The 13,722-nt window shown below is 49.1% G+C and overlaps 1 protein-coding gene across 1 annotated transcript in view; it reads left to right on the forward strand.

Moving 5' to 3' along the window:
• CACNA1B (calcium voltage-gated channel subunit alpha1 B) overlaps window positions 1–13,722 on the forward strand; it is a 196,237-nt gene that overhangs the window by 154,268 nt on the left and 28,247 nt on the right. The window contains exons 32-36 of the mRNA XM_039220724.1: window positions 3,796–3,801; window positions 7,492–7,608; window positions 7,984–8,049; window positions 9,643–9,734; window positions 12,592–12,736. Coding sequence (XP_039076655.1) covers window positions 3,796–3,801; window positions 7,492–7,608; window positions 7,984–8,049; window positions 9,643–9,734; window positions 12,592–12,736 — 426 coding nt within the window. The remainder of the gene's footprint in view (window positions 1–3,795; window positions 3,802–7,491; window positions 7,609–7,983; window positions 8,050–9,642; window positions 9,735–12,591; window positions 12,737–13,722) is intronic.

Consider the following 13,722-nt stretch of genomic DNA (forward strand, 5'->3'; position numbering starts at 1 on the left):
ACAGGGAAGGCCTTGCAGTTGAAGTAAATTTTGGTTTATGTTGTGAGTGAGATAGGAGGATTTGGAGGGTTTTGTGAAGAGGAGTGACATGATTTGGCTTTTCAGACCAGACCTCTGGCTGCTTTGTTGAGAATACAGTGCAGGGCACAGGCAGAAGCTGCTAGACAACTTAGGGGAGTCTTAGTTTGGGTTATCCCAGACGGACCCCAGGACAGGAATTGAGTGCAAGTCATTCATTTGGGAGGCAATCCCCAAGAATTCCCGGGGAGTGATGGAGTGGACCAGGGAAGGGAGGCAGCCAGTATAAGATGCTCTGAAGTCAGTTAGCATTGTGGGTCCTGACGGGGAGCTCTGAGCCTCAGTTACCCATCAGGTGGTAAGTGACTGGGGTATTTTTCACCGAGTGCTGTCTGCCACTGGTTGAAGGCTGCTGGCAAGAGTGGGGAAGTTCTCAGGAAAAAAAGATGTAGATGCTGATGATTGAGTATTGGGCCTGTGGGGTGAGTGCCACTGAGCACCACTGCAGAGAGCCTGACAGAGGGACTAAGGGTTTGCGCTAAGGTGAGACACTGTCATTCAGGATGGTTGTTTTGTTTTGTTTTTTACATTTATTTATTTTTGAGAGACAGAGCAAGACAGAGTATGAGCAGGAGAGGGGCAGAGAGAGAAGGAGACACAGAACTGAAACAGGTTCCAGGCTCCGAGCCATCAGCACAGGGCCTGACGCAGGGCTCAAACCCACGAACTATGAGATCATGACTTGAGCCGAAATCAGATGCTTAACTGACTGAGCCCCCCAGGCGCTCCTCGGATGTATTTTTCCGTAGAGCTGTAGATGGACCAGATGTGGGTGTGAAAGTTGAGGCAAGGATGGCATCAAAGTCTGAGCACTTGGAAAATGGACTGTTATTAATGAGAATGGAAAATATTGTGGGTGGAACAGGTTTATTCTGGACAGTCAGGATGCAGTTTGTGCATCTTAGATTTGAGTTGCCTGTTGGCCTTCTCAAAGGAATTGTCTCAGCAGGTTGGACAGATGGGCTGGAGTTTGGAGGAGAGATTCATGCCAGTGTCATAAGATTGGGAATCATAAGCATATAAGATGGTATCAGATCCATGAGACTGAATGAGGTCAATAAAGGAGAGAAAAGAATGAGCTGCTGAGTTCTACAATGTGCCAACATTTAATGACAAAGTCATGGCTGGAGGATAGAGAGGTTTTCTAAACCACTAGCAAAGGTTAGTGTCCAGAATTTGCACGGCTCTTCTGTGAATCAGTAAGAAAAACAAAAGTGACCAAATCAAAAAATGAGCTGAAGGTATTTTAATAAGAAACAGAAATGGCCACGGGTGCCAGGGTGGCTTAGTCAGTTAAGTGTCCCACTTCAGCTCAGGTCATGATCTTGCGGTTTGGGAGTTCAAGCCCTATGTTGGGCTCTGTGCTGACAGATCAGAGCCTGAAGCCTACTTTGGATTCTGTGTCTCCCTCTCTCTCTCTGCCCCTTCCCCACTCAAGCTCTGTCTCTCCTCTCTCTCTCTCAAAAATAATTAAATGTTAAAAAACACTTAAGAAAAACAAACAGAAATGGCCCATGAACACAGGAAAAGATGCTCAAGCTTAACTGTAATCAGAGAAATGTAAAGTGAAATGACAATTGAGATACCAATTCACACACTCCAGTTTGTCAAACAGGAATTCCAGCCATGCCAATGGTTAGCAAGGAAGTGGGGCATCCAGAACCTGCACAGTACTGTGGGGGTGTCCGTTGAGCAACCTCTTTGGAAAGGTGCGGTAGTCCCTGAGAGTTGAACATATGCATGCATGCAGCTCAGCACCTTCTCTCTTAGGGACACATGCCAGAGTGTGTCTGGGCAGGTGACCTGGGGACACTATCACACACATGTTTGTGGCAACATTGTTCACAGTAGCAGCAGAATATGTTGATATGGTATAATAACATAGTCCACATGCACTAAGAGTATGAGGCTGATCCCCATGTCCAGAGGAGCACTTCTCACAAACAGGCTTTGCTCACTGTGACCACAAGTGTGTCCAGGTCCAAAAAGCTTGTGCACAGTATTGTCCCATTACAAAGGTTAAGAACAGTCAAGTATAGGGGCTCCTGGGTGGCTCAGTCGACTGAAGCATCCAACTTTGGCTCAGGTTATGATCTCATGGTTCGTGGGTTTGAGCCCTGCATCGGGCTCTGTGCTGACAGCTAGCTCAGAACCTGGAGCCTGCTTCCTATTCTGCATCTTCTTCTCCCTCTGCCCTTCCCCCCCCCCGAAATAAATAAGCATAAAAATATTTTAAAAAAGAAAAGAACAGTCAGGTATTACACATCTTAAGAGTTTGTGATAAGACAGTAAAGAAAAGCACTTATTAACAAGAATTAAGGGTAGTTAACTACATCCAGGCAGGAGAAAGGGAGACGGGATGGGCTTCAAAGGTAATGGTGACATTCTTGTTCTTTTGAATAAGAATGATGAATATATGGATATTTTATTATTTTTCTTCAAAATGCATATACACACGTGTATACATATTCTTTTGTATATGTGATATGCTCATGGTTTTGAAAAATTAATAATCTGGGCAAAAGTTCGAGTCCCCATTTTAACACAAAAACGGAGGTTGTTATGTCCTACCAACCGCTGGTGTTGCAGCACTGCCCGAGTGTTTCTCAGCCAGAAATAGTTTGTGCCAGTGTGGTGTCTGGGAGGCGCAAGCTGCCTGCTAATCCCTGCTGGCCTCCTCCCTGGACACACGTATTTTTGTTCCCTGGATAAAGGGATCCAAACATTGGGCTCCCAACTGCAAGGACACAGCGCTGGGGGTTTCTTCATGCGTATGTGTCCTTGGCAGAGAGGGCAGACTGATGAGAGGGCATCACGAGTGGGGCATGCCAGTCGTGCAGAGAGCACAATGCTTAGTTGTCTTCTGGGGAAGCCTCCCCCTCGGAAGAGGCCCACGTACGCCTTCTGCAGTGCAGGTGGCTGGAGTAGCCCTGTGTCTTACTTCAAATAAGCCCTCCACGGCCGCTCCCAGCAACCCCTGGTGTCAGCAGGGCTGGGGGGAGAGCCGAGGAGCCACTTGGCTTGGAAGCTGCACTGTGCCCTGACCACGAGTGCTCTCAGAGCTCAGTCTGTCACCCTGTCCTGCCTAGAGGAGAAAAGATGAAAGGAAGCCGTCGTGTGGATTAGTGGTGTCTTTATTATTTTTTTTCATTTGTAGTCACTTCATATGTTACTTTGTGAATGTACTTTTTTTTCCTTAGGCAAAAATATGAGTGTCAGTTCCCACCTCCACCTTAACGATCAAAACAGAACAATAGTCTTAACCAGGGTTATGTAGAGACAGCGTTCCCAAGCAAGCATAAAACTGACATTGATTTCTTTGCCTGGAAATAAAAAAATAAGTGTCTGTGAGTCATCTTTGGATTTGCATTACAAACAGGAATGCAAATGAATGCCGCCCTGTCTGCATAACCTACAGATTTCAAAAATATGTTTTGATTTGATGCATTTTAAGCAAAATATGCAAAGTTTACTAAAATCCTAAAATTTTCCAGTTAAGTATTCAAGGTTTGAGGTTTTGCTTGTGTTGATGACTCATTTTCTCTTTTGTTTTCTGTTTTTGTTCTTGATTTACCTTAACCTACCTGCTGACTCACGCCATCCAACCAACATACACCGCGAAACCATGTCTCCGTCTGTATGTTGCGCACCTGCCGCTCAAACATCCCAATTTGTAAATAATACGCAAATATCCATCCATGAAAACATCACATATAGGAAACGGTTGGTTTCATGACTTTAAACGGTTCTTAAAATCCTTGCTTTGCTTGCTGTGCTCTTGCTCTTCTTCCATTTCCTGTGGCCCCCCCAGCCACTGCCTTCCCGAGGTGTGGTCAGAGTCTGGCGGTACCCGTTCCCTCTGGCCTCTTCTCCTCAGCTCTGGGGGTCCAGCAGGGCCTCCTGAGAACCCTCCCAGGAGCCGTTTGATTTTAGGAACTGGCCTTGGGTCTAGAGAGCAGGTAGGGTCTTCTTGATTGAGGTGGGTAAGTGGCCGTCAGTTTTTCCTGTTGGGATTCACTCAGAATTGGAGGAGTTTTGTAGGACATGAGTTTGGACCTGATCCTAAGAGTCCATGGTTTCTCTCACAGCGTCTCCCTTCTGCTGTGTTCCCATCATAGAAACAGACATGGTCGGCTCTCCCCAGTGGCCTCTGATGATGTCTCCTGTAGCATTCTTCCCGGATACGCCCTTCTATAAGGAATCCTCCCTGGGTCTCAGGGCTAGAAGGGATTCGAGATTTTGTCTTCATGATTCAACAGGGGTTGCGTAAGGCCAGACCGAGTAGGAAGAGGGGGTCTGCCCCAGGACACAGTGGAGCACGGGGCTTGTGCATTCAGGCGTCACTGATCCTCGTCAGTGTGTGTCCTCAGTCAGGGAGCTTGTGTGGAGTGCGGGCGGCACCAACTGGGCTTCCTCCCAGGCCTTTAGGGATATTTGGGAGGAGAGCGGATACCAGGAGTAGACTAAGCTGAGGCCGTGACTGTGAAAATTTATACAAAATAGCAAATATTTGAGATTCCTATTACAGAAAGTCATTGTTTGTGATAAATTATTTCACAGTTGGAGCAGAAAAGCTTGAGTTTTGAGAAATGCTGTTAGCTGCCACCGAAATCCCAAGCAAAGTGTTCTGCATGGGCTTCGACTCACTCAGGCCTCTTCGCAGCCCTGCCCTGTCTGCATGCGAAGAGCACCCCCTTTGTGCTCTCCCTCTCCCTCCGGAGCACACGCCTCACCTGACATGCTGTGCACGCACATGCTGGGTACCTAGGGCTCTCCTTTCTTTTTTTCGTCTTTGCCCCATGAGAAATGAGTAGGGGAGCACCCTTGCTGCACCTCGCTGCCAGTGTGGAGTATGGCCCCCAGCTGATGTGCACAGGTCACTTGCTGTGACCCTGACTGGAGGCAGTGATGGTGGGTGCAGGGAATGCCAGTCTGGGTCTGGGACCAATTAATCACCTTTTGTGGGGACCATGTTTCACAGTGCCCGGCGCACTTCTAAATCCTTTTCCTCAGTGATTCCTCACTGTCTAGGCACAGTGCCCTAATGTCTCCATCTTGTGAATGAGGAAGCAGGGACTCCAAGGAGCTAGGAACAGTGCACCCTAAAGGTGAATCAGCTACCACAGGAAGGGATGCGATGATGCTTCTTGGGGGTACTCTAGACCCTTTGTGATGCAGAGGCAGAGTAAGGAAGGGCCTGACTTTGAAATAGTAGGTAAAGTAGTAGGTTGTCCCTGGTGAGACAGAAACCATGGACTCTGGGAGGATAGGACAGACTGGGTCTGTCTCCAAAGCGTTGGCTGAGGCCAGAGGTGACTATGCACAGCCACGGGGAGACTGCCGTGTGCTTGCTGCCCCCAATCTCCTGCATGCAGTCTGCATGGTGGTTCCTGGCAGCTCCCGCCCTGGGTGCGGCCACAGTGTGCTCAGCCTGTCACGCTGTGCTTGGAGTGTCTGTGGCTGCTGTCACCATCCGTCCTCACGGCTCTCAGGGCTATCTGTTGCCACCCCCACCCTTCTCCTGAGTGCCCACTGGAGCCCTGAGAAAAGAAGTCTGGGAGGAGGGATGGGAACTTGAGTCTCAACAATATATAGTAAGTGACTTGTTGAGCTTTGCATTTGTGCATTAAGTAATTTGGATGAATAATGCCTTCCCCTGCCTTGTTTGTCTTCCATCCCTTTTTTTTCTCACCCAGAAGCCTATATGTTTCCCAGTACCTTCAGGACATCTTCTGATCTGTGCCCATGGCCTGAGCAAAGTGCTTTGGGCTGGGCAGGTGCTGACTATATTTTAACAGTCGTGGCCCCTCCAGACCCAACTGAGCAGGTGGTTTCTAAGTAGAGACCTTAGGAGACGCCAGGCACTTGGAAGCCCCCTCCCCTTCCTCTGCTTTATTGTCTCATACAAAAGATTTATTTCCTGGCACTGTAGACAAAGTCCCCTTTCTATCCCTGTGCCCATCCTCCTGAGGCTACTGGCTCATTTGAGAGCTCAAGAGCCCACGGAACGAGCGTGGATGTTTCTCAGCCGTCCTGTACCACTGAGATTCTCTTTCCCCAACACAGCAGGTGAGGGAGCATGCGCAAAAAAATTTGTGTACACTCCAGGCGTCCACTTCTGCCTTCTTGCTGATCTGGACTACAGTCGGCACCTCCTGCGACTGCCAAACCTCCCACCCATGGGTTCCATCTCCAGCCCTCGCAGAAACAGTTCATAGTCTCCAGCCTCCCTGTTGGAAACCAAAGGAGCAGACAAGGGCTGGGTTGGGGCCACTGTCCATAGAAGTTAGGAGTGAGACCGGTCCTCATCCCAGCCAAGACCAGATGGGCAGTCCTGGAGGGAGGGCAGCCAGCTCTCCCCAGGCTCCCAATGCCTCCTGCATGTGCTTTTCTGCTGCTGCTCTCATTCAACATGCTGTGTTCTCTTTTCTCTTCATTTGACCACTGAATCTGGTGACACAATATGTCTAAGCCTGAGCTGCTTGCACACGTTACAACACCCAAGTGGCAGGAAACTGCTCTCAGGCTGTGGGTGGGCACCTATTCTCTCAACAGACAGAGGGTGGGAAGCAGCCTGGGTCTACAAGTACCCCCGTCTCACAGATACCACCCAGAGCCGTGCTCCCTGAAAGGGAGGTGCCAATAATTTGAGATGCCTCTGGGCCAGGGTGGAAGCCTCACTCCCAGGCAATCTGTGGTGTCCAGAGATTATTGTTTCTTTTGGTGCTTGATTTTGAACCCCTTGGATGTGGGAGCAGTGCTAGATATCCTGCCGTCTCTGGAGCTGAGACCGTTTGTAAGTGGCTTCCATGGTGTGAGCAGCAAGGTCACCAAAACTTACACTTCCTATGGTGACTTGTCTGCAGGCACCCAGAGCAGCCCCAGAGGAAATGTTTGCCCCTCCGCCAGGTCCCAGGCAGGCAGGGCCTTCACTGACTGTGTGGAGAAGAGGAGGGCCCTGCCACCAAGCCTGGGACGGGGCCCTTCAGAGGCTCTCAGTGGAGAAGCAGTTCTGCCCAGCACTCGGATGGCTTGGCTGTGTCCTGCAAGAGGTGGTCGATGTTAGAGGCCCAGCCACAGTTGGTCTCCCGGTTCCACCTGGCAGCAAGGGGCTGCTTCTAAGAACTTTTCTCTCTGTCCCTCCTTGTCAGGCCCAGGGGAGCCTAGAGTAGAGGAGTTTCTTTGATTTGCTGCATGAGAAGTGATTTGCAATGACAAGCTTTACTTCTGGAAGGTTTTCTGGGGGCCAATTGCTGCTTATACTGTAAAGCAGTGACTTTTTGTTCAATCTCTCTTTGTATCCACTTTTCTTCGGACCACAGCAAGTCAGGGAGAGGTGGGTGGGGACCAACTTGCCTGCACTTGCAGGAGGCTGGTTACCACAGGTTAGAGAACAGCCTCTCTTCCCTGCAGAACAACTTCATCAACCTCAGCTTCCTACGCCTCTTCCGTGCTGCCCGTCTCATCAAGCTGCTCCGCCAAGGCTACACGATCCGCATCCTGCTGTGGACCTTCGTCCAGTCCTTCAAGGTGAAGCCCAGGCACGGCCGAGTGCCCTGCCCCTTCCCTTTGTCATGCACGGTGGTGTGGCCACCGCTTCCTCCTGCAGCCAGAGCAGCTCCCCTCTTGGAGCTCCATATGGTAGTTTACAAAGACATTTTAAGGTGTCCAGGGAGTTTGATAATGCTCACTGACTCTGAGATGGGCTTTATGATTGATTAGAGATGAAGAAACCGAGGTGGTAACTTGGTAGAGGGGCTTCATGGTCAGTGGGGGTGGATCTGCAGTAGCTGAGGTCTGAGTGGCTCCAGAGACCCAGCCACCATCCACTCTGCAGACAAGGCCCAAGCAAGGTGGCTATTCAGCCCTCCCTGGAGCTGCCCCATCTCCTGCGTGTCTCCACAGGCCCTGCCTTATGTGTGTCTGCTCATCGCCATGCTGTTCTTCATCTATGCCATCATTGGCATGCAGGTGGGTGTGCCTGCCAGGATGGGGTGAGTAAGAGGTTCCTATGCCCTGGAGCAAAAGGGTCATCAAATGATAACAATGACAGCTTGACACTTGGTGATGATTTCTGTGAGCCGGGTATTGGTCTAAGCACTTCATGAACTTAATTCTCAGAAAGGCTGTTCTATCAATAAAGGACACAGAGGTTGGGCATCAAGAGGTTGGACCTGTTGTCCAGAGTGGGAAGGGGGGAAAAATCCACTGCTGTGCTCCTGAGTGGAACCCCACTGGGCTGTTGATGGGCAAGTTTGATTGGGTGCTGGACCCCCATGGTAGTGGAGCATTTGCACATTTGCCTGGTGCTGAGTAGCCTGTAGAGCAGCAGCTGGCCATTCTGGTAGTCCAGAGTGTTGACCTGATCCTTTAGAGGAGATTGTATATTACAAAAGGAAAAAGTCAACAGGATCATATCAGATCACTATACTGTCTAATTTAGTGTGAATAACTTAGATTGTCTTTATTTAACCAAAGAACCCTTTGTCAGCTATTTGGGAAGACATTGAAAAAACACAAAGCAGTGTTCCAGTTTTAAACCTTTGGCATCTGGCCACTTTCCAACAGAAGGGTGAGAGATGGATTCACATGTTAACAAATAGTGGGAGAAACCATTGTCTTCAGGGTTAGCTGAAAACTGATTTTTAAGCTCTGTTTCAGGGATTAAAAAGTTCTCCTACTTTATTTATTTATTTTTTTAAATGTTTTATTTATTTCTAGGAGAGAGAGAGAGAGACAGCGTGAGCAGGGGAGGGTCAGAGAGAGAGGGAGTCACAGACTGAAACAGGCTCCAGGCTCTGAGCTGGCAGTCAGCACAGGGCCCGACGCGGGGCTCAAACCCACGAACCGCGAGATCATGACCTAAGCGAAAGTCGGACGCTTAACCGACTAAGCCACCCAGGCACCCCAAAAGTTCTCCTACTTTAAAATGTCCTGAGATCTGATGCTATTTAAAACAAATATATATCTTTTCCTGCTTTGGTCTATGGATGTACAAAACCATAAATGTCATTGAGCTTTACTTCTGGTGACTATGTAATAATTCATAAATTTTTCAGCCAGATTCTAGATATTAAGCCAAGTACAATTACTGACCTGTTTGCATTTCTAACCTTGAAAAGATATCAATAAAATGTATAAAAAGCCCATTGTGATGTTTGTACAGAAATTTAAAAAGAAACTTTCAAGTGATCTCATAGCTATTACCAATATAATTACTGCTTCAGAATCATTGACAATAGAATGAACTTTCAAATGCTTCCAACCCATGTAAACTCAGCTCCAGGTCCCATTTTTACCAGGCATGCAGACTTGAACCTGTGGACATGCTGAGCTGTGGGACATTGCCACATCTGGCTTTGGAGAAGTTTTGTCTGGCACTGGAAATGCATAGACGCTGCCAGAGCTGGAAGCCCTAGTCCTCCAGTCCCTGCAGCAGCAGTAGTGGTAGTAAGGGCCGTGTCCTGTGCCTTGTGGGTTCTTATGTGTACACACCCTCTTCTCCTTGGCCACAGCTCCTGATGACCCAACAGTATCAGCCTATGGCCTTATTTTTCGTTTCAGGTTTTTGGAAACATTGCCCTGGATGATGACACCAGCATCAACCGACACAACAACTTTCGAACGTTTTTACAGGCCTTGATGCTGTTGTTCAGGTGTGTTGTTTGGGAAGTCAGCCCAGGCTCAGAGGCTCCTCTACTCAGGACACACAGGGTGTGTGCTGACCCATGCGACTGCCCAGCTTGTGCTGACTTCTGCTCAATGGACCTTTCCAGCATCTCCTCTTTTTGTTGTCCTTTCCTAAGGGTTCCTGGGCTTCAGTCAGCCTGAGAGCCCTGTGTTAGTCTGACCTCTACCACCTCATCTCTGGTCCCTGACAGCGACCACAAGGCCTCTAGTGAGGCTGCAGCTGAAGGTCTGGGAGGTCAGAAGGTACCCAACAAGGCCTTTTTTGGTGTGCTGGCCATAAGCTTTCCATCTCTTCACCTTGTGGATTATGAGGATCTGTGGGATCAGGGGGAAGCAGGGCAGTGGGAACCCCTCTTGATATAGTGTATGCTACTCACTGAACCAAGGAACTCAGCTGGCCAGAACTGCTGGTCCAAGTGCACTTCCACCTGCCCCCATGGCTCACAGGGCTGCAATTCCCAAGACCCCAGGTCAAGCGCCAGGGTGGACCCTTGAGGGCACAGAGCGTGTTTCTGGCTCAGAAGCCCCCCTGCAAAGGTGTGCTTGAGAGCACTTGGTGCCAGCTGCTTTTCTTAGGCACGGCACCCCCTCTGTGGATTGGAGGCTCTTGACCATCCTGGTTTGGAGGCTGAAGGAAGAGGGGTGAATGTGTCTCCCTGCCTCCAGAGTCTTTTTCATTTAACCAAGCCCACCACCATGAGCCTAGGAAGGAAGGAGTTCTTTGTACTGGCTTGTGGAGGAGAGGTGCTGACATTAGACCCTACCTGGGACCCCTTCTTGAGGTGTCCAAACTGATGTTCATTTATGTAAATGCATTGAGCTGATGCAAGGCCTGTGCTGGGGGATGCCCAACATAGCTAACCCTGTGCAGATGCATTCTGGGGTGTGTGGAAGTTCTTCTTTCCCTGGAGGGAGATCAGAGCCAGGTCTGCTTTGCTGAGCTGTCTGGAAGGAGTTGTCTGACTCTTGTTTCTTCTTCTTCATCTTTTTTTTTTTTAATTTTTATTCATTTTTGAGAGAGAGAGAGCATTAGCAGGGGAGGGACACAGAGAGGGAGACACAGAATCTGAATCAGGCTCCAGGCTCTGAGTTGTCAGCACAGAGTCTGACGTGGGGCTTGAACTCATGAACTGTGAGATCATGATCTGAGCTGAAGTTGGATTCTGAACTGACTGAGCCACCCAGGCACCCCTCTTGTTTCTTATATCAGATGGATGAGTATCCTTAAGCCTACACTTTCCCCAAATAGAGTCATTTCTCTGGATTTTAGCTATTCTGTTAATTTTATCTCTGTATTTATTAATGTCCTGCCTTTGCTGCAAGAGTTGAGGCAGGCGTATGAAACAGGCCTTAGTTTTAAGTCTTTGTTTTCTAAGATCTTTTTTCCTCCTTGATCTCTATGTTACATATGAACACCAGTATCAGCCAGACCTGGCACAGGGCAGCTGCTCTGCAGGAGAAGGCCTCTACCCCTAGCCTTTGTCAATGGGGAGTAGGCTTGGCTTGTGCCCACAGCTGGCCATAGAGGCACACCAATGTGAGGGGACTCAGGCCTCTGGTCTGCCTATAAGTTTTGTGCACATCTGGCCCTCGTGCTGGCTGCATATCCAGGGACAAAAGTCCATGAAGAAGGGCTTTCCAGGGTGGCCACTGAGGTTGGGGTTGTTCTTGGTGTGTTCAGGAAACAGTAGAGGCTGGTGTGGTTGGAGTGGACTGAACAGGGACCACTGGGAAAAAACAGGTAGCAAGTCACACAGAGCTGCGGGAAGTCATGTGAATTTTCGCTTTTGCAGTGAGAGAGGTTGGTTGAGAGGAGAAGTGGCCTGATCTCACCTATGTTTAGCGGACCCAAGGGGCTGTTGTGTGGGGAAGATCATTTAGGAAGCTGTTGCAGCAGCTCAGGGGAGGTGATTGTTGCTTAGCCCAGAGTGGTGGGAAGTGGTAAGATTCTGGCTGTTTTTTGATAGTAGATGAGTTGATGAATAGAGTATGGTGAGTAGGAGAAGAGGCAAAGATGGCTGCAACATTTTTGTCTTAAGAAACTGGAAGGATGGAGTCATTTTCTGAATCAAGGAAGGCTAGGGGTGGTGGGGGTGGGGTGGGGAGACCAGGAAAGCTGGTGGGCTGTGCTGGCTTTGAGGTGGCAGAGGGGCACTCACCATGGTGCTGAATTTTGGTGCAGTGCCTTATTTTCAGTAAATGGTTCTTTCCAAGTTAATGATCAATCCTAACGACAGAGGACTCTTTTTAAGAAGCAGGCATCTCCACGGGGCACCTGGGTGGCTTAGTCGGTTAAGCGTCCGACTTTCACTTAGGTCATGATCTCGCGGTTCGTGGGTTCGAGCCCCGCGTCGGGCTCTGTGCTGACTGCCAGCTCAGAGCCTGGAGCCTATTTCAGAGTCTGTGTCTCCCTCTCTCTCTGACCCTCCCCTGCTCACGCTGTCTCTCTCTCTCTCCTAGAAATAAATAAAAATATTAAAAAAAAAAAAAGAAGCAGGTATCTCCTGGGGCGCCTGGGTGGCTCAGTCGGTTAAGAGTCCTGCTTTGGCTCAGGTCATGATCTTGCAGCTTGTGGGTTCAAGCTCTGTGTCGGGCTCTGTGCTGACAGCTCAGAGCCTGGAGCCTGTCTGGATTCAATGCCCCTCCTCTGCTCACATTCTGTCTCTATCTCAAAAATAAATAAAAATAAAAAAAGAAGACCTTACAACGTGAGCAGGGAGGGAATCTAGAGAGGGTATGCACTTGAACGAGCTCTTCAGAGATCCCTTCCAGGCTGGTCTGGGCCTTTCTTCGTGGGCCTCATAACTCCGCCGTTCTTCTCAGGAGCGCCACCGGGGAGGCCTGGCACGAGATCATGCTGTCTTGTCTCAGCAACCAGGCCTGTGATGAGCACGCCAATGCCAATGAGTGTGGGAGCGACTTTGCCTACTTTTACTTCGTCTCCTTCATCTTCCTTTGCTCCTTTCTGGTAAGTCCTGGTCACTGTTTCCATGTGTCCAGCTCTCTCAGTCCATCCTGGGTCCCCTTACATCTGTGACTGATCCCTGATACTGATTCATGTAATATCACAAGCTGATTCTGTGTTGATGGTCCTGTATCCCCAGAACTGATGACCTCATTAACCCCAAAAGGACCACCTTGTGATGAGCTCCTGTGGGCCTTGCCTTTCCTTCTTAGAAAAGGTTTTAAATTTCCATGGGATGGGGCGCCTGGGTGGCTTAGTCGGTTAAGCGTCCGACTTTCGCTTAGGTCATGATCTCGCGGTTCGTGGGCTCGAGCCCCGCGTCGGGCTCTGTGCTGACTGCCAGCTCAGAGCCTGGAGCCTGTTTCAGTCTGTGACTCCCTCTCTCTCTGACCCTCCCCTGCTCACGCTGTCTCTCTCTCTCTCTCTCCTAGAAATAAATAAAAAATATTAAAAAAAAAAACTATAAATTTCCATGGGACAATTGTCCCTTAGTCTTTAGCCTCTACTATGGTGCTGGGATACAAAGAAGCAGCACTCCAGCCAGTGTGCCTGGGGCTGATGAGCCTCAGGAAACTGCTGGTTGGAGAGGTCAGTGGACTAGGTCCAAGGAGTGTGAATTTTATTCCAAGTCATCAGACACCTCTGGAAAACTTTGAACAAGGGCATGACACAATCTGTTTGACATTTTAAAACCTTGCTCTGGCTTCTGGTCAGGAGAGGCTGAAGAGTGGTCAGGGAGATGATTGGAGGTGACAGTGTCTAGAGAGGGGTGGGGATGAAGAGGGTTGAATGTATTTTAAAGTTAGAGCCAACATGACTGATGATTAAACACAGGTGTGAGAGAAGAAGAGAGAGAGTGTTGCCCAAGGTTTGCAGGGGTGGTGGAGAAACAAGCCCTATGTGCTGCTAGCGGGAATGTGAGATGGTGTAGCTACTGTGGAGAACAGTATGGCAGTTCTTCAGTCAAGTAAAAATAGAATTACAGGGGC

Source organism: Hyaena hyaena, unplaced genomic scaffold, assembly GCF_003009895.1.
Source record: "Hyaena hyaena isolate Hyena2069 unplaced genomic scaffold, ASM300989v1 scaffold_911, whole genome shotgun sequence".
In the NCBI taxonomy this organism is placed as follows: domain Eukaryota; kingdom Metazoa; phylum Chordata; class Mammalia; order Carnivora; family Hyaenidae; genus Hyaena; species Hyaena hyaena.